The 21435-nt window shown below is 36.6% G+C and overlaps 1 protein-coding gene across 1 annotated transcript in view; it reads left to right on the top strand.

Moving 5' to 3' along the window:
• The window catches only part of SLC26A8 (solute carrier family 26 member 8), a 150783-nt gene that overhangs the window by 79337 nt on the left and 50011 nt on the right, over positions 1 to 21435 (top strand). Inside the window, exons 15-18 of the mRNA XM_044672528.1 lie at positions 5947 to 6016; positions 11309 to 11401; positions 11503 to 11631; positions 15490 to 15888. Coding sequence (XP_044528463.1) covers positions 5947 to 6016; positions 11309 to 11401; positions 11503 to 11631; positions 15490 to 15888 — 691 coding nt within the window. The remainder of the gene's footprint in view (positions 1 to 5946; positions 6017 to 11308; positions 11402 to 11502; positions 11632 to 15489; positions 15889 to 21435) is intronic.

Genomic DNA, 21435 nt, shown 5'->3' with positions numbered 1-21435 from the left:
ACACACACACACACACACACAAATGTTTATTCCCTTTCTTCTCTTCTCTTTCCCCAAGGCCATGGTAGAAGGATGTGGTGAGCCATAGCTCCTCCTGCATCCAAAGATATGCAGTAAATATGCCACTTCACCCTGATAAAGTCCTGAAGTTTTGTGGAAGTGGTTTGTCTGAAGGGTTCTAGCTTTTGAATTGTTGTAAAGAGATGCCGTTTTTCTGCATTCTCACTGTCTCCCTCCTAGAAGAAACTGAACATTTCAAGTTCTGTTTAAAACAGTCCCTGATGTATCAATTGGAACACACTTTTTATATTTGAAATGCATGATATGGCAGAACTGCCCACATTCTGAATCAAGAATTGGGGATCCTGGGTTCTAGCCTTAACTCTTTTTTTTTTTACATTTATTAATATTCATTTTTAACATGGTTACATGATTCATGCTCCTCCTTTCCCCTTCAACCCCCCCCCGCACCCCCCCTACCCATGCGCATTTCCACTAGTTTTGTCATGTGTCCTTGTGGATTCGTTTTTATGTCCCCTTGAGGAGTCCTGTATGCTTCAGTTAGGAGAGATTGAGCAGCTGCTCCTTATTCTGCTGCCATCTTAACTGGAAGTCTCGCCTCTCTATGAAGGCTTTTTTAAACTGTTACCTTCTGTCTTAGAATTGATATTAAGTATCAAGAAGAGTGGGAAGGGCTAGGATCACACAGCTAGGAAGTGTCTGAGGCTAGATTTAAATCCAAGATCTTCTGTCTCCAGGCCTGGCTCTCTATCCATGTAGCCATCTTACTGCCTCCTATATACTCTTTTTGTTATATTTTATATTCTTGATATTTTATTTTTATGATCTTTTTTGTAATTCAATAAATTTTTTTTGGTAATTTAGTTGGGATAACATTCAATAATTAGATTCGTTCAAGTAGGACTGCCATTTAAATTATATTAGCTCTGCCCACCCATGGACAGTGAATATTTCTCCAATTATTTAGATCTCACCTTGTGCAAAAAGTATTTTAAAATTATATTCATACTATTCCTGAGTTTGTTTTGACAAGTATTCATCCAGGTATTTTATTCTATCTGTGATGATTTTAAATGGAGTATTTCTATTTCTTCTTACAGGGCTATGTTAGTAATATATTAAAATGTTGATGTCTTACATGGTTTTATTTTATATCCTGCTATTTTTCTAAAATTAATGGCTTACCGTTGCTGGGTTTGTACCCCAAAGAGATCATAGGGAAAAAGACATGTACAAAAATAATTATAGTTGTGCTCTTTGTGGTGGCAAAAAACTGGAAAACAAGAGTATGCCTTTCATTTGGGGAATGGTTGAACAAATTGTGGTATATGCTGGTGATGGAATACTATTGTGCTCAAAGGAATAATAAATGGGAGGAATTCCATGTGAACTGGAATGACCTCCAGGAAGAGATGCAGAGTGAAAGGAGCAGGGCCAGAAGAACATCATACACAGAGACTGATACACTGTGATAAAATTGAAAGTAATGGACTTCTGTACTAGCAGCAATGCAATGACCCAGGACAATTCTGAGGGATTTATGGAAAAGAACGCTACCCACATTCAGAGGAAGAACTGCAGAAGTGGAAACACAGAAAAAAAATAACTGCTTAAACACATGGGTTGATGCAAACACAATTAGGATGTAAACTCTTAATGACCACCCTGGAACAATTATCAGTGATATGGAAATAGGTCTGGATCAATGACACAGGAAGAAACCAGTGGAAACGTGTGTCAGCTACAGGGGGGGGTGGGGAAGTGGGGCGAGAGAGAGCAAGAACATGAATCATGTAACCATGGGAAAATTTTTTTCTAAAAAAAATTTTTTAATTAAAAAAAATAAAATTATTGATGGCACCAGCTAATTTTTTAATTTGAATCTCCAGGATTTTCCACATATACCCTCTTTTCATCTAAAAACAGAGATAGTTTTATTACCACCTTGCCTATTCTGATCCCTTCAATTTCTTTTTCTTCTTTTATTGTTATTTCTAGCATTTCTATTACTGTGTTAAATAATATTGGTGATGAGCATTCTTGTTTCACTCTTGAATGTATTGGGAAGGCTTCTAGCTTTTCCCCATTTCAAATAATACTTGCTGATGGTTTTAGGTAGATGTTTTGTATCAGTTTAAGAAAAAATTAATATATACTCATGCTTTCCAATTCCTGTTGAGGATGACTCCTGAAACCGACCTCTAGCTCCAGAAATTCAGGGCTTTTATAGTGACTTCTTGTCCCTTCCCCTCTTCACAGGGGCCAATCACAGCTTTCAAATTGTCTAGCACTGCCCAGGGGGTCAGGGGGCAGTGTCTTATGGGATCTACTTCTCATCCTTCTCTGGAGGTGTAAACTCTTATCAAAAGGATTCACAATTTTCTGACTGATTAAGTTGTTACCCACTTTAGCAAGTGACTTGCAAACACTATTACTTAGTGTCAGGTGAGGTACTAAGTAGGGGTTCTAAAAGAAAGTCTGATTCATACTTCACAGTCTGGTGAGGTACTAAGTAGGGGTACTTAAGTTAGTGTTAACCAAGTGTTAACTCAAAATAGACAAAGAGGATAAAAAATTCCCTATCACAATAAGTTGGGTATATTTCATTTGTTCTTTTTCTAGTATTTTAGTTGCATCCCCAATTCATCAATCTTTACTTTCTCCATTTTATTAATATAAACATTTAGAGATATACATTTTTCTCTACTGTTTTCACTGTATTCTGTAAGTTTTGGTATTTTGCCTCATTATTATCATTCTCTTTACTGAAATTATTTATTGTTCCAATAATTTATTCTTTAAGTGACTCATTCTTTAAGATTAAGTTATTTAGTCTCCAATTAATTTTTTCCCTATAGTCTCATTTCTATTCCATTATGGTCTGAAAAGAATATATTTAATATTTTTGCTTTTCTACATTTAACGATATTTTTGTGCCTTAATATATGGTCAGTTATTGTAAAGGTGCCACATACTGCTGTTCCCATTCAATTCTCTTTAGATAGCTCTCAAATTTAATTTATCTAAGATTCTATTTATTTCCTTGACTTCTTTCTTATTTATTTTTTGGTTAGACTTATCTAGTTCCAAAAGGGGAAAATCAAAGTCCTCCACTATTATCATTTTGATCACTATTTCCATCTATAACATTTAATTTTTCCTTTAAAAATGTGGATGCTATACTCTTTATGTTTATATATTTTTCTTCTGTCACACTCTAATTATGAGATTTGCTTAGTTCTTTCCCCTTCTTTCTCATTTCTTCTTTACTTTGTTCTTTTTCTCCACCTCCCTCTTCTTCCTCCTCTCAAAACTAAGAGAACAACCCTTCTTCCACTGGCACTATGTTTCTGTTTCTTTACTCCTTTGATCTTTGAAGATAGTGGAATTCTGGATTCTTTGACACATGAATTCTTTCTTTCTGGCTGATTGCAATATTTTTCTTTAAATTAGAGCTCTTTATTTTGATTACAAAATTCCTGGATGATTTCATTTTTTTGGTCTCTTTTAGGAGATCAGTAAATTCTCTCTTTGTTTCATCTTGTCCTCTGATTTTAATATTTTTGGAAAGATTTCTTTTGTGGTTTCTTGAAATATGGCATTCGTTGTTTTTTTTTTTTTTTTTTGCTTCTTTGTTTAGCCATGGTTTTTAGGGAGTTTGATGATTTCTTTTAAAATACATGTTATTTTTAATTTTTATTGTTCCATATGTAACAAACATCATCAAACATGAGCCTTGAACACTGAAGAATGGAGAAAGAGAATTATATGCAAAACCATGAATACATACTTTGAATACACGAAATTCAAATAACAAAATACTATTCTACATATACCAGAAAACACAAGAGGAGATGAAATGTGTTCTGAAAAGCAATGGAATTCAGGATACAAGCTAAGGTGGCCTGCCCTTCAAATATGAGCTTAACTCTTAATGAAAAAAGATGGACATTCAATAATTAAGAAATATTTGAAACATTCTTAGGAAGAAAACCAAACCAAAGGAGATTATTTTCTTTTCAAACACTCCAGATAGTAGAAACACCAAAGGAATGAATAAATTCAGCAGCCGAGGTCAGCAACAGCAACAGAATGACAGTAGAAAATCAATAAAAGACTTCTTGCTAAATATACATAAAGAGACACACATGAAGTCAGATATCAGAGCTAATAATGAAAAAGGTCATTATGGATAGAACCTGGCAACACTTTGAATCAATGTTTTTGTACAACATTATAAAATGTGAGAGAATGAAAAGAGGGGCAGGAAAACAAGGGGATAGAGGAGAATGTGTGATGTGCCGAGATCAAATTGAGATACCAGTGAAGGGAAGATGACCTAAGTAAAAAGAAGGGGAGATGAGGGAGCACTGATATTTGGAGAGAACTTCATTAATATAAGAAACACAGCCTTACCTAAAATAAAAATACTTGTTCAATTGCAAAGTAGAAAAGCCCTTTATTAACATTCTTGTAAGAGAAGGTACCTAACTAGAGTTTGGTAACTGACACATCCTGAGGGCAGGAACAACAGGATGTATTTCCTAAGCCTAGCATGCCAAACCCTCCCCTGTTTGCTCATTTGCTGAGTAATTCAGAGATTACAGCCTATCCAAAGAATCTGACTAACCCATGTTAGTCCCCACCCTTGCTTACCTTTCTTATTGCTCTTCTTTTTGAGACCCTGGCCCTTAATCATTTTTCCTTATATGGTCTTTCTCTACCCCTTGGTCAGGAAATAGTGCTGAGCTCTGATACAGAGCTAGCTAAACTGGTTTTCTGCGCTTTTTGTGCTAGCAAAAAATTGGAAAATAAAGGATTGTCCCTTAATTGGGGAATGGCTGAACAAATTGTAACATATTATGGTGATGGAATACTATTGTGTTATAAGGAATGATGAACTCCTTGATTTCTATAAAAACTGGAAAGACTTACATGAATTGATGTGGAGTGAAATGAACAGAACCAGAAAAACATTATACACAGTAACTAAAACATTGTGGAATGATCAAATGTAATTGACTTTGCTACTAAAAGTAATGGACAATCCTGAGTGACTTGTGAGAAAGAATGTTAACCACATCTAGAGAAAGAACTGTTAAGAGTCAAAATCAGAAGAAAAATATATGCTTTATCACTTATTTATATGGGTATATGATTTGGGGTTTTGGTTTTAAAAGATTATTATAAAAATATGGAAATAGTTTTTGAGTGATAATACATGTATACCCAGTAGAACTGCTTGTCATTTCTGGGAGGGGGGAGGAAAAGGGAAGGGAAAGAATATGAACCATGTAACCTGAAAAAAATTTTTTTTAATTATTTTTTTAAAAAGACATCTGTAGGGGGCAGCTGGGTAGCTCAGTGGATTAAGAGCCAGGCCTAGAGACGGGAGGTCGTAGGTTCAAATCTGACCTCAGACACTTCCCAGCTGTGTGACCCTGGGCAAGTCACTTGACCCCCATTGCCTACCCTTACCACTCTTCTACCTTGGAGCCAATACACAGTATTGATTCCAAGACAGAAGGTAAGGGTTTTAAAATAAATAATTAAATAAAGAGACATATGCAGTATGAGATTGCCTCTCAATTTGAAGTGTGCTTTCCATTTAATATAAACTGCAAAATGTACCCTTTTTGAATTATGCTTTAATGACTTTTCAGTCACTAAAGCACAAAATTTTGTATTATCACTTTAAAATTTACTATTATGCCCATATTTAAATGACCATAATTTCATTTTGCAACTAATATGCCTCTAAAATGAAAAAATAACTAACATTACTGTTTTAAGAGGTAAAATTGTTTTCATATTTAACACACATAGGGGAAAGAGGGAGAAATTTTCAAACCTTACTCAGGGTGACAAATGTCTCAAGTGTCAAAAAAGCCCAACCACTCCCTAAAGACATGTCTTTCATTTTAGGGCTACAGTTCTTGTCTTGGGACAGATTCCTAACACAAACATTTATAGAAGTTTTGCTGACTATCGAGAGGTAAGAAGCCAAACCAATCATTTTCTCTCTAATTTTCTCTCCTCTCTTTTATGGGACTTGCTCTTCCTAGAAACCTATCCAATATTATAGCAAGTGAAAAAACAACAACAATAAAAGTCCACAAAACTAAAAGAAAAGAGACAGGATACTCCCTAAGTTAATGCAATCATTTAAAACTAATTGATAAATAGAGAAATTTAAAAAGAGGTGAGCGAGAGAGTAAGAGAGAAGTAAGAAAATGAAAGAAGGGAAGAAAAAGGAGGAATTGTAGGAGGGTCAAGTAAGAAGGCAAAAAAAGGAGGAGGAAAGGAAGGACAAAGGAATTTTAATGATTTAATAAAATTAGGAGTATGCTGAAATTTTTTTCCAGGCAAAAAGTCAATTAATTGTCAGTCTAACAATAATCAATAAGTTAATTGGTCAGTGATCTCTCTTGATGATCAAAGTCAAAGAAATTCACAAAATAAAATTTTGGAAGGTCTTATTTAGCACTTCCCCTAGAAAGCCCAAGATATCTCCAATTGGCAAAGAGCTAATGAGGTTATGGTCCATTATTCTCATAATTCCTCTCCAATTCCTTGGTTGATGATGGAAAACCACATGCCTAATCCTAGGTTCTAATATCTAAATGAAGAAATCAGGTTAGGAGCGACTTTTTTTCAATACTTTTCAACGTGAGATTTGAGGACTTTTTCCTGTTGTTTGCAAATACACGTGGCATAAGCTGGTTTTTACTTACTGGGCAAGATGGAACTCATAATTTTACTTTTCAATTGTCCTTCAATGGGAGATAATGGAGGATGGGAGATAGAAGAAGTATTCCTTGAATTTGGTAGAAAAAAAAGAAATGAATAAAGAGTGTTAAAGGACAAACTTGAACCTCAATTCAAAACCCAGAAATAGATATAATTCAATATATCAGAAATAAATCTTCTTATTCTCCCCTTTGATTCTTTGGGAGACATTATCACCTCAATGAATTACTATGGATATGGCATTTATAAATTTCAGGATTCACTCACCAGGATACAAAATGACCGAAAATACTATATATTTCATGTAACATTTAAATGTGATATTTGGGTGTTTCTTAACATGATATTAAAAAATGATTTATTGATACTGACAGAAATTCATTAGGGGCCACTCCCCTTCTGATAAGCAGGACTTACAACAAGTAAAATAATGGAACACAAGAAGAAATGAACAAGATGGGTAGCCCAACCTCCACTGTTCAGTCTATTGTATTCAAGGACAGAGAGTCTCGTGATGCAGCTGTCTGATTTCTGGGGACATCGATTGCTGTCATCTTCCCCTTCTTAGTATATCTAAAATTATGATGGCTTTTAGAGCAGTTTCTCTGCCAGATCTGATTTTCCCAGTCCAGGGCATTGGTACTATCTCTAAAATGTTCTTGAAAAATAGATCTTAAAACGTAAAATTTTGCTTTGCCAATAGCTTAGATCATAGAGCTAATTTAAACCTTATGGTTCTAATCTTATTAATGTGAAGTACATCTGTAATAGTAAAATTAGGACTCTGGTCCTTATAATTTAATAAAGTTTATTAGAATCACTTAGAGGTAAATGATGAGAAATAAGTAGAAAGATAAGAGTAAAATAGCCTAATCTAACTCCCACATGTGTGCTACCAGCGTGACCTCCAGCAGCAGCTCTCTTGGCCAGACATCCAGGATAGAGAAAGTGATCACTTCCTTGTTTGAAACTTTTAACCTCCCCTTTCACATCCATTTCAAATTCAGTCATATCCGGTCAGGTTCAGAATCACATAACCTATGCTAGGAGGCATAACTAGGTGACCAGCCTGGTAAGTGACATAGTTCCAGGAATACAGGGATACAGGCAAGACAACATCCCATGGTAATCCTAAGAGAGGATTCCCCCCCTTATATTCCCCCTTTTGATTCTTTGGGAGACCAATATGTTAAATCTCCTCACTTGAGTTCTTTAGGAGATTAACATGTCAGGTCTCCCCAGCAAAGCCCAATTGAGGTAGCTTATATCCTACAAGCATGCAGGATGATTGCAACAATATTATACTTACCCATTGGCAGCTAGGACTATAGAAAATTGCCATATTATAAAAGAAAAAGGAGACAAACATCTGAGGGCAAAGGGAAATATGATTCCCTGATCTCCCTCTGGGAGCCAATCTTTCAACCTTAGCTGAGATATTTCTAACAGAATCTGTTACTGCCATCATTCCAAAATTTGGCAGGAGAGCCCAGACAAACCTCTGTACTGATGGGAATGAGGATGCTACTGAATTTAGCCTTGACCTTTTGGGACTACCCTGCCACCAAGAACCTAGATTCCTTACTGTGGTCTTGTCTACCTGGCCAATATAGTTGTGCACTGATTCAGGTGCAATAACTTAAGCCAAAACACAAGTACCATACCATCCTGGGGGAAGGGTAGAGTAAGTTGAAGAGTTACAAACATAGAACTGTCGAGGGGTCACCAAGCCCCATGAGAAATCCTTCCTCCACTGGATGAGACCATTACAGTCATAAAAGACATATATTTATGCATCCTATCCATTGCATTTCTTTTTTTTTTTTAAACCGTTAACTTCTGTGCATTGGCTCATAGGTGGAAGAGTAGTAAGGGTTTGCAATGGAGGTCAAGTGACTTGCCCAGGGTCACACAGCTGGGAAGTGTCTGAGGCTGGATTTGAACCTAGGACCTCCCATCTCTAGGCCTGACTCTCAATCCAATGAGCTATCCAGCTGCCCCCTCATTGCATTTCTAAGCTTTATTCTAGCACAAATAAATGTGGAGCTAGGGAATAGAATGGTGCAGTTGCACTTCACTTTGTCACCCATGTACTTACTACTACTTAACAGGAACTTTACCTCTTATAACACACAAGTCAAAGGTGGGCAAATGATCAGTCAGAGGTAGTGGTGGCCCTAGGTACCTAAAAACACTTCTGAAGACCTGTTAAAATCAAATGAGATTTTCAGTTCCTTAAATTCCTCAAAGGTCATTGATATAGGTTGTAACCATTTTTATGGGGTCCATCCACCATCATCTATGTGACAGTTAACAAAAGCAAAAGGAACAAAAGGATGTTTAGGTAGCATTTGACCTTCCTGTGGTGCAAGCTGTGGTAACATCTCATTTCTGTGGATTGGAATGCCCATGACAAAAGAGAGCTCCAATGGACCTGGTGTCAGACCCAGCATCCATAGGGACCAATAGCTTTGCCACAGAAAAGAATTTGTCCAACTTGTCAATGGACTTTTATAATAGCATTATCCCTAGTCCAGTAATAAGAAGAAGGTACAAATAAGGACAATGTAACATAACTTATAGCTAATAACAAAAAATACTAACTGAAGATAACATTGTGTAACAGAACATCTTAGATTAGATTAATATGTAAACTTGAAAGCAAAACCAATTAAAAAAAACCCAGAAAATACAATGTATGTGACAGGATAGTCACTCAGTATCAGTAGAGAGTACCCCTTTTACATGTGAGCAATGAATTAAAGAGTCCTTTCCCTGATTCTGATAGCTGTTGGAGTGGTTAATAGTACTTGAAACAGACCTTCCCAGGCAGGCCAAGTTCTTCCAGTGCTCTGGAAGTTCTTTATTTATACCATCCAAAAAGCATCTCAAATGGTGAAATGTGTAGATTTCTCCTAGACCTGCTACAAAGATAAAAGAGGGCTAAGGGAAGAACCTTAGGCCATTTCAAGTGAGTCTCCGTGCACAATTTACCAATCATGTTTTTAAGTTCTCTACTCATGCACTTAACCTGTCCTGAGCTTTGGGGATGGCACAGAGTGTGAAATTGGGGAGTAATCTCCAAACATAAATAAACCTGAGATAAAATAGAGACCATAAAATAGGTTCTCCTGTCTGAATCAATGCATGCTGGTGGGCCAAAGTGAGGGGCAATCTCCTTCAAGAGCACCTTAGCAGGGGGGCAGCTGGGTGGCTCAGTGAATTCAGATCCAGGCCTAGAAATTGGAGGTCCTAGGTTCGAATCTGGCTTTAGACACTTCCTAGCTGTGTGACCCTGGGCAAGTCACTTGACCTCCATTGCCTAGCCCTTACCACTCTTCTGCCTTGGAACCAATACAGAGTACTGATTCCAAGATTGAAGGTAAGGGTTAAAAAAAAAAAAAGAGCACCTTAGCAACAAAAGCTGCTGTGGCCAAAGCCCTGGGGAAGGCTTCTATCCATGTAGTGCAGGGGTTGGCAACCTTTTTGGCCATGAGAGCGATAAATGCCACATTTTTTAAAATGTAATTTTGTGAGAGCCATATAATGGTCACAGTGCACGCTCCTGTAACAGCACCTGAAAAAAATTAACTTTATGGCTCCTGCAGAAAGAGCCATATGTTGCTGACCCCTGATCTAGTGAGTCCCATCTGGTGTGTCAACTATAATAGTAAAATTGGGACTCTGGTCCTCATAATTTAATAAAATTTATTAGAATCACAAGGATAGGTTAAAGATGAGAAATGGGTAGAAAGATAAGAGTAAAATAGCCTAATCTCACTCCTCTATGGGTGCTCCCAGTGTGACCTTCAGCAGCAGCTCCCTTGGCCAAACTCAGGACAGAGAGAGCAAGGACTTCCTTGTTCAAACTATTTAACCTCCCCTGTCACATCCAGTTCAAATTCAGAGTCATGTTCAGATCAGGTTCAGAGTTACATAACCTATGCTAGGTGATATAACTAAGTGACCAGCCTAGAAGACATAAGTGACGTATATCCAGGAACACAGGGATGCAGGCAGGACAACATCCCATGCATGATCCTAGGAGAGGATTCCCTTCACATACATCCAATTATGAACCTCTCTACTAGAGAATTTGCATTTTCTATACTTCTTGCTGCTCTTTATCGCTCTTTCTCTCTCTTCCCCTCTATCTCTCTCTCTCGCAGGTACTTACCTTAAAAAACTACCAATAACAGACTGAAAAGAGAATTTATTCATTTTTAATAGTTCTATTCCTTTTATTTTTTCAGTGACATGGAGAAACAATTTTCAGCAGTTATTTTCTGACATTTTGTGATTGGGGGGTATTTTTATTAAATAATATGTAAAGCTGGGTTTTTACCTCCTTGCTCTAAAATAAATACATCAAATATATCAAAATACATCAAGAATGCATCAAAAGAGATCTGTTTAGACTCTCACCTTTAACTTTAGGTTTCATCTATGATAGAGAATAAAAATAAAGACTTCTCAGGTTGTTCTTGTGTCATGAAAAAGCTGAGAAATCTCCTCAGTATAATACTTTGTCTTCCAGGCTGTGTACATTCCAGGGGTGAAAATTTTCCAGTTCTGCACTGCCATCACTTTTGTAAATGTTGAAGAAATCAAGCATGCACTGTTAAAAGAGGTAATTTCAGCAGTTCTCCACCTACCCATTTCCATATTTTCCCCTTTCCCTCCACCACCTTGCTTCCCCTCTCACTTTGATATTCCTCCCATCTCTTTCAGGTGGATCTGAAAACTGTGCCTCTTTCTGATGAAGACTTGAGACTCTTGTTCAGTGAAAACAGGTCTGAAAATGGTGAAGCTATTTTTAAGTGTTCCTGCAACTGTGATGAACCAGAACCACCCCCCAGGGTTAGATACCCTTCTCCTTTTCTCCTCTTTTCTCCTCACTTCATCAAGAACTACACCTGTCATTTCTCAAGAATCCCAGGATCCACATTTGCTTGGGGTTTGGCTATATAATGTGTCTTTAATGAGAGGTATCTTGAATAAGGTACTTAGATGAGCTTTGAAGAGTTAGAAGGTAAGGGTTTTCCATACATGTGAGGATATAGGCATTTCAGATCTGAAGCTGGCTTTCATTGGATTTATAGTTTCCTGAAAGTGGGCAAGGTTTTTCTGGAACAGGTGGGTCTCCTACATCACATTTTAATATGTGACTAAACTGAACAAATTTCCCTATAACAGATTCCACAAATTCTCTATATACAGGTGCTTTACTTGTTTATAGAAGTTTGTTTCTTCAAATTGGCATCAAAGACTTTCTGTGGGTGGATATCTGCTCTCCCAGCCTTTCTCTGCCCATCTTTTTAGGCCTTTCTCTGCTCATCTTTTTAGGCCTTTCTCTGCTCATCTTTGGATCTCTGAATTTCCTAAATTAAAATGGCTTTTAAAGATTGCTTTTGGGGGCAGCTGGGTAGCTCAGTGGATTGAGAGCCAGGCCTAGAGACGGGAGGTCTTAGGTTCAAATCTGGTCTCAGATACTTCCCAGTTGTGTGACCTTGGGCAAGTCTCTTAACCTCCATTGCCTAGCACTTACCACTCTTCTGCCTTGGAGCCAATATACAATATTGACTCCAAGACAGAAGGTAAGAGTTTTAAATTAAAAAAAAAAAAAGATTGCTTTTCCTTCCTAACTAAAGTAATGAGAAAATCAATAGAGCTCTTAGGAATCTCTCAGAGTCCTTATAGCTTCTGTTTCTGATTCAGTCATAGTATTGAGAGTACTATTGAGTATTGAGAGAATAGTGTAAAAGACCTATTCTAGACAGTGATTTTAATCATTGTATCTAATTGCTGTATTAACTTATGGACGTGGTGGGTTATTATTTAATGTCAAGACACACCTGACTTAATGATTCCTTTCTTCCCTGGGTGGGGTTGCTCCTCTTCTATTGAAGTTTAAGCTTTCTTCCAAGGAATATGTAAAGTGCATTCTGGAAGTGACTACTTTATACACATACACATGTTCCATGCTTAAACTTGATACAATTTTACATAAACATTTGCTCTGTCCCTTTCATACATTGCACCTTGACTCACATTCTCACATACACCCTTCTAAAGCATCAACACTGTTCCTCTGGGCCCCTCTCCACAGGTATTTTCTACACAAAAACAAAATGAATGCTGCCAGTCATGTTTGTTCTGCATCTGTCCTCCCTTCTTTCTTTCTCCCTTCTTGGTTTCATATATTGGATAAAACATACTTATAGCCTCCATGACAAAAAATAGCACATTTTATTGATCACCTACTTGTAGAGGACTCAGCATGTGCTAGCTCTTTCAAAAAAAATTCCCCCAAAGTATTTCTTGATTCCTATCCAAAGTCAGCCAACAAACTAGTTGAGGAGTCAAGAATTCTACATTCTGATTAACACATGAAATAATGATAAACAATATAAAGCAGTATGTAATTAACACTAAATTATATAGTAAAGCTATAATGTAGGCTTTCAGAGAAAAGGAAAATCATTTTGAGCTAGAGGTAGTCAGAAAATATTTAATGGAAGAGATGGGACTGATAAGATTAGGTAAGTGAAAGAGGAAAAATGCCCTTTCGGGAATGAGAATAACATGAACAAATGCCCAGAGCAGATGGGAGTATGGTATGCTTCTGTGATTGGGGGGAATTTGACATAACTGAAGTAGAAGGTTCAGTTCAGAAAGTAGTTAAGAAATTAAATGAAGTAGGTTAAAGGAAGCTTCATTCTATAAGTCCTTAAAAAATAATGTGGAGTTTCTACTTGATATGGTAGATAATAATAACAATACCTAGCACTTATATACCACTTTAATGTCTGCAAAGCACTTCACCTATATTATCCCATTTGATCTTCACTTGTCAGATGCTATTATTTTCTCCATAATATAAAGATGAGGAAACTGAGACTTAGAGAAGGGAAGTGACTTACCCAGGGTCACACAGCCAAATACGTGTTTGAGGTAGGATTTGAATGCAGATTTTCCTGATTCCAAGAACAGTATTCCATCCATTATTCTACCTAGTCATTGCTGATTTCTGAGCATACATGGAATGCCCTTCCTCTTCTCAATTGTCTAAATTTACTTCCCTTTCCTCAAAGTTCAGTCTGAGTATTACCTCCTTCACCTAACCATCTAACCTACCTACACCAAGCCTCACAGACAACTATCTATTCCCAGACCTTATAGCACTTGTTATCCATACCATTCATTTATTACCCAGCATTTGCTTTCTTGGTTTTTTTTTAAATTGTATTTCTAGGTGTCTATCCCATCTCCCTTCATTAGATCATAAACTTCTCAAGGATAATGAAAGTCTCATAATTCTTATGGCCCAACACATAATACGTACTCAATAATGAGCACCTGAATTGAGGATGGGCAATATAGGAGTAAAAGAATCAAGATGAATGACATTTTTGAGGAAAAATTGATAGGAACTAGTGATTTATTGTGATTTTGGATTTTTTTGGAGCTGGCAAAAACTTTAGAGACCATCAAATCTAACCTTCTCAATTTATAAATGACAACATGGAGGCACAAAACAGATCAGTGATTTTTTTTCCTCCAAGGTGACACAGCTTTAAATGTCTAAACAAAGATTGTAACCAGACTTCTTGCAAGTCCATTCCTCAAACCACTATTTTAAAAAATTGTCCTAAATAGAGACAGGATATTAAAAAGAAAGAAGTAAAAAATGATTTCAACTCTTGTGTGAAAAGGAAAACAAAAGAAACTGATAATCCAGCTTAGAAATGAATATAGCAGTCCATGAAACATCTCTTTTAATTAGATGATTAAATGTTTTTCTCAATTTAGTTAACTCTAACAAGTATACAAGCAAAGGCTGTGCTTTCTATAGGTGTAGGGAAGTTGGAAGAGAGAGACTTTTGAAAGGAGGGATGAATAGGTTGCACTAAAAATTACCCTGGATTTGGAGTCAGAGAAACAGAGTTAGATTACATATTTGTTACTTACTCCTTATGAACAAGTCACTTAACCTTTCTGGGTCTCTGTTTCTTAATTTGTATAGTGAAAGTGTTGGAGTAGATGTCTTTTCAGGTCTCTCTCAGCCCTAAATCTATGAGACCATAGATAAGACTATGCTCTAAGTCAGTTATTCCCAAAGTGGGTGCTACCGCCCCTCGTGGATGCTGCAGCGATCCAGGGGGGGTGAGGTGGTGGCTACAGGTACATTTATCTTTCCTATTAATTGCTATTAAAATTAAAAAAAAATAATTTCCAGGGGGCTAAGTAATATTTTTTCTGGAAAGGGGGCGGTAGGCCAAAAAAGTTTGGGAAGCACTGCTCTAAGTAGACATATCTAATACCTAATCTAGGAAGACTTTCTGAAGAAGGGAAGATTTAAAAATAGTATGGAATAAAGCAGGGGTCGGCAACGTATGGCTCTCAAGCTATATCTGGCTCTTTTGAGGGCCAGATATGGCTCTTTCTGCAGGAGCCATAAAGTCAATTTTTTTTTCAGGCGCTGTTACAGGAGCGCGCACTGTGAGCACTGTACGGCTCTCATGAAATTACATTATAAAAAATGTGGCCTTTATGGCTCTCACGGCCAAAAAGGTTGCCGACCCCTGGAATAAAGAGGGATGAAATGACCTGACAGGTGAAAAGTAGTAGATTCTACCAGCTTCCTTGCTTTAAGTAAAATCACCCTAAGTTCAATTTCGGTTCAATTTACATATTGCCTCTTTACTCTTGTTCCAGATTGCTTACACGGAACACCTAGAGAATAAAAGTGAAAGTGATGGATCCTCTGTTGACTTGTTCAATTGCTCACCATTTGAAGGTCCCAACACAAGCCGTAGTATGTCTGAAGAGCAGATGGCTTACATGATGAGCCATAGCAATTTAAGACACTTAATATCAAAGGAAGAAATAGAGAAAATCTGGGATCCCAGCCATTCCACAATAAATAGTTCTGGAGCTCAACTCTTAATGCCTTCATCATCAAATGCTGAACATGGTGAAAGTCACCTTAGGAACAAACATGAGCCTGGAAAGCTTAGTTCTGATGTATCTTTTATATCAACTATCCACACTATCATCCTGGATTTCACCATGGTAAATTTTGTAGATGTAAAGGCCACACAAGTAATAAGACAGGTAAGTGATTCATAAGGAGGCTTTAGGAGCAGCCCCACTGATTATTTATTCTTAATCTGAAATTTCTGCTATTTTCATTAGTCTTTTATTTCCTATTTTTCAGAGTTCAACCAAAATACAAAAAATAAATAAACTCTGATCGTGTAATGCTTAGGTAAATATAATATAAAGATCTGTGGAAGGGGAAGTTAGTGAGGTGAATGGGACATTGGTCTTAAAAGAGTGAAGGCATTTAACACTGGAAGCTGCCTTGCCATTTCTGGCATTATTTGGTTCAACAAACATTTATTTTATGTTTACAATGTGTGATGTACTGGAAATGCAAAGGCAAAAATGAAACATTCCCTGTTGTCATAGAGCCTTACCTGCTGCTGAGGAGTTTCTATATGTACACAAATAAGTAAATGAAAGGGGTGTCTTAGGGGGGAAGTACACTAACTACTTGAAGAATGATAAAAGACTTCATGGAGGTGATGGAAACTGAATTGGGCTTTGAAGAAAGAAAGGAATTTAGAGATGTAAGAAATGAGAAGGGAATACATTCAGGAATGGCAAATGACTCAGGCAGATGCACGGAGCAGCAGATGGAATGTAGAATTCAGGGAAAGCTAGAGCTCGAATTTGGCTGGAATGTGTAATGCATGATAGAGAAAAATTATAAATAAGCTGCACCAATGATTTTGTTTTTATTCCTAAAGGGAATGGGTAACTACTGAAGGTTTTATTTTTATTTTTTATTTTTAAATTCTTATTTTCTGTTGATACTTAGTATTGATTCTAAGACACAAGAACAATAAAGGACTAGGCAATTGGGATTAAGTGACCTGCCCAGGGTTATATAAGTAGGAAGTGCCTGAAGCTAAATTTGAACTCAGATCCTTCTGACCCCAGGACTGGCACTCTAACCACTGTACTACCTAGCTGAACCCTATTAATGGTTTTTATCAGAGAAGTACTCTAGGAAGACCATTTTGTTATTCATAGGAAGGAATAGAAAGGGGACCAATGGGAAATAAGGAGACCAATTAGAAAGCTACTTTACTACAGTTAGCCACTTAAGAGATGAAGAGGTTCTAGGATAGAGGATATGTGGGTAGAGAAAAGGAAAACTACAGATGCGAAAGGTTCAGTAAACATATATTTGACAAGATGTGATCACTGACTGGATATGAGGGAAGGAGAGAGGGAGGGATGGAGAAGGAAGAATCAAGAAAGACTTCGTGGTTATGAATATGGATATGTGGGACATGTTGATGATCTCCATAAAATTAGAGAACTTTGGAGATGGGGGAGGTGATGATTTCTCTTTTAGATATTTTGAATTTAATGTGTCAGTGGAATATTTAGTTCATTAACAAGTATTGTTGTTGATAATGAAGAACTAGAGTTTGAGAGACAGATTAGGGAGGGATATATAGATTTGAAAGTCATCTCTGTTAATTTTCTGATATATTTCTCAATATGGGGCCAGTTTTCCATACTTCACTTTTTTTTCTCCAAATTCCAATTATTTACTCACGTCTTTGACATAATTACAACTACATTTCTTTTTCCCACCTAAAATCCTTTTTACACAGATAATCTGTGGAAAAGAAAAGATGATTTCTTACTTTTCCCCACATTTGATTTCTCTGAATTAAAAAAAGCCAAAACCTTTTCCTGTGCTTCTAAAATAGTAGTAATTGACTGTCCGGAATCATAAACTGAACATACTAAACAAAATGGGAAATAGAAAATTTTTAAAAGATTAAAAAACCTATAATAATGGATAATCCTGGACTTCAGTGCAATGAAAATGGAGTAGGAGGTTTCAAAGCCTTTTTAATTTTTATTAGCTCATCTTAAATTTTTTTGTCCTGATCATCATTAATACACACATACACACAAAAAAAATACAATCAAGAAAAAGCTTTAGAGAGTGCAGATTTCTTATCCTCAGGAACTAAAGTCCAGCTACAAATCAGTTTTATCAGCACACTTTAATGGAACATATGGCTTTTGTCTGTTTGTTTTCCTGCCCTCTACTTTTTGCCCGAGTCAGACCAAGTTAGACTAAGCTGGACACCTGGAAAAAGAAGCAGTGATTAAAAAGTGGCTTCATGGCTTCAATGAACAAAATTTATGCTAAGCTGTCTATCCTTATTGTTGACAGTTACCAGAGCAGGGAATTGCTATATATAAAATTTGCCTAGATTTTAGCAATTTAGTCCATTAAGCATTTTTTTAAACCCATACTTTACGTCTTAGAATTACTACTATGTATTGGTTCTAAGGCAGAAGAACGTAAGGGCTAGGCAATGGGGGTTAATTGACTTGCCCAGGGTCACACAGCTAGGAAGTGTCTGAGGCCAGATTTGAACCCAGACCTCCTGTCTCTAGGCCTGGCTCTCAATCCACTAAGCCATCCAGCTGCCCTCCATTAAGCATTTATTAAAGAATGAAATACGCATTTATTGTCTACTATGCATCAGGCACTTTACAGATATTCTTATTTGACTCTTACGACAGCCCTGGAAATTAGGCATTATTATTATTCACATTTTATAGTTGAGGAATTTGAGGCATACAGAAGTTAAGTGACTTGCCCAGGGTCACACAGCTAGTATAAGTCTGAGGTCATAATTGAACTCAAGTGTTCCTGACTCCTGTCTCAGTGCTCTATACACTGTGTCACATAGCTGCCTTACATACAGGAGATACAATGTATTTTATTTTTTAAAATAAATTTAATTAATTAATTTAGAATATTTTTCCATGGTTACATGATTCATGTTCTTTCCCTCCCTCCTCTCTGCCCCCTTCCAGAGCCAACGAGAAATTACACTGGGTTTTACATGTATCATTGTTCAAAACCTATTTCCATATTATTAATTTTGCACTAGAGTGATCATTTAAAGTCAACAAGGATATACAATTTAGAAAATGAAACAGGACCCAAACTTGAGGCTTCCATTTTGAGGAGAAACAACATTTTTTTGTTTTAGTTTTTTTAATACTTCAATAATGTTTAATTTCCCCCCATTTACATGTAAAAACTAGCTTGGGCATTCATTTTCTAATATTTTGAGTTTCACATTCTCTCCCTTCTTTCTCTACCCTTCCCCCTAAGATGGTAAGCAATTTGACATTGGTTATACATGTACTATCATTCAAAATATGTTTCCATATTCATCATGTTGTGAAAGAAGATTCATACACACAAACAACCATGAAGAAAATGAAATGAAGTCTTCTGCTTCAATGTGCATTCAGATTCTATCAGTTAATTCTTTGGAGGTGGAAAATATTTTTCACCATGAATCTTAGGTTGTCCTGTATCATCACATTGCTGAGAATAGGCAAGTCATTCACAATTGATCATCATACATGATTGCTGTTGCTTTGTATAATATTCTCCTGGTTCTTCTCACTTAACTCTGCATCAGTTCATGTAGGTCTTTCCAGGTTTTTCTGAAATCCTCCTGGTCATTAGTTCTTATACCATAACACTATTCCATTACAATCATATATCACAACTTGTTCAATCATTCCTCAAAGGATGGGCATCCCTTTAGTTTTTAGTTTCCAATGCTTTGCCACCACAAAAAGAGCTACTATAATTTTTTTTTTATCCTGGGACTCCATTCTAGGAGCATAGGGCCACAACCAGTAGGTTGGGACACACAGTCACTCAGGGTCACCCAGCTGGGAAGTGTCTGAGCCTGGATTTGAACCTAGGACCTTTCGTCTCTAGGCCTGGCTCTCAATCCACTGAGCTAGCCCAGCTGCCCCTACTTTAGGTTGCAGTTTCTTTAGCAGATGCAGTTTTTACAGGGTGGGGTTGCTAGCCCCACGCCCAACCCTCCTTTTTTCATCCGGGCTAGGGACCGTCCTTGGCCCAGGAGTGGTAAGGGTGGGCAGTAGGGGTCAAGTGACTTGCCCAAGGTCACACAGCTGGAAGTGTCCGAGGCCAGACTTGAACCTAGGACCTCCAGTCTCTAGGCCTGGCTCTCAATCCACTGAGCCACTCAGCTGCCCCTAAATACTATAAATATTTTTGTATAAATAGGTCCTTTTCGCTTTTTAAAAAATCTCTACATGGGATATAGACCTAGAGGTGGTATTGCTGAGTCAGAATATGTACAGTATAGTCCTTTGGCCACAGGACTATTATTATCAATATTCAATATCAATAATCAATATTAAATTGCTCTCCATAATGGTTGGATCAGTTCACAATTCTACATTAGGATACCAATTTTCCCACATCCCCTCCAACATTTATCATTTTCCTTTTCTGTCATATTAACCAGTGTAATAGGTGTGAGGTAGTACCTAAATTATTTCAAATTGTATTTACCTAATCAATAGTTATTTGAAGCATTTTTTTCTTATGACAACTGATGATTTTTTCTTCTGAAAACTACCTGTTCATACTCTGACCATTTATCAATTGAGGAATTCCATATTCTTAGAAATTCTACTCAGTTCTCTATATACTTGAAAAATGAGGCCATTTTCAGAGACACTTGCTATAAAAAAAATTTTCCTAGTTTTCTGTTTTCCTTTTCATCTAGTTTTGTTTGTGTAAAAACTTTTAAATTTAATGTAGTCAAAATTACCCATCTTATATCATGTAAAGCTCTTTATCTCTTATTTGGGCATAAATTCTTTCCTTATCCACAGATTGGCAGGTAAAATATTCCATGCTCCCCTAGTTTGCTTATGGTAGCACTCTTAATATCTAAATCCTGCACCCACTTTGAAATTATCTTGGTATATGGTGTAAGAAGTTGGTCTATGGCTAGTTTTCTGCCATATTGTTTTACCAGTTTTACCAGCAGTTTTGTCAAATAATGAGTTCTTATCTCAGAAACCTGACTTTTTGGATTTACCAAACACTAAATTACTGTGGTCATTTTATTCTGAGTATTATGTACTTAACCTATTTCATTAGTCTACCACTCTATTTCTTAGCCAGTACCAGATTGTTTTGATTTTTATTGCTTTATAGTATAGTTTGAGATCTGGTACTGCTAGGTCACCTTCTTTACTTTTTTTTCCCATCAAATCCCTTGATAATCTTGACCTTTTATTTTTCCAGATGAATTCTACTATTATTTTTCTAGTTCTATGAATTAATTTTTGGATAGTTTCATTGGCGTAGTACTGAATAAGTAGATAAGATAGAACTGTCATTTTTATTATATTGTTTCAGCTTACTCATAAGCAACTGATGTTTTTTCAGTTAGATCTAACTTTATTATTTGAAAAGTATTTTGCAACTGTGTTCATATAGTTTCTGGGTTTGTCTTGGCAGGTAGACCCTCCTAGGTACTTTATATTGTCTACAGTTATTTCAAGTGGAATTTCACTTTCTATCCCTTCCTGCTGGACTTTGTTGGTATCATGTAGGTTTATTTTATATTTTATAACTTTGTTAAAGTTATTATTTCAATTAGTTTTTTAGTTGATTCTCTAAGATTCTCCAAATATGCCATCATCTCATCTGCAAAGAGTAATAATTTTTTTCATTGCCTGTTTTAATCCATTCTGTTTCTTTTTCTT

The sequence above is a fragment of the Gracilinanus agilis genome, chromosome 4 (genome assembly GCF_016433145.1).
Source record: "Gracilinanus agilis isolate LMUSP501 chromosome 4, AgileGrace, whole genome shotgun sequence".
NCBI classification, from domain to species: domain Eukaryota; kingdom Metazoa; phylum Chordata; class Mammalia; order Didelphimorphia; family Didelphidae; genus Gracilinanus; species Gracilinanus agilis.
The sequence above is the reverse complement of the archived record's forward strand: the minus strand, read 5'-3'. Positions and strand labels throughout refer to the sequence as shown.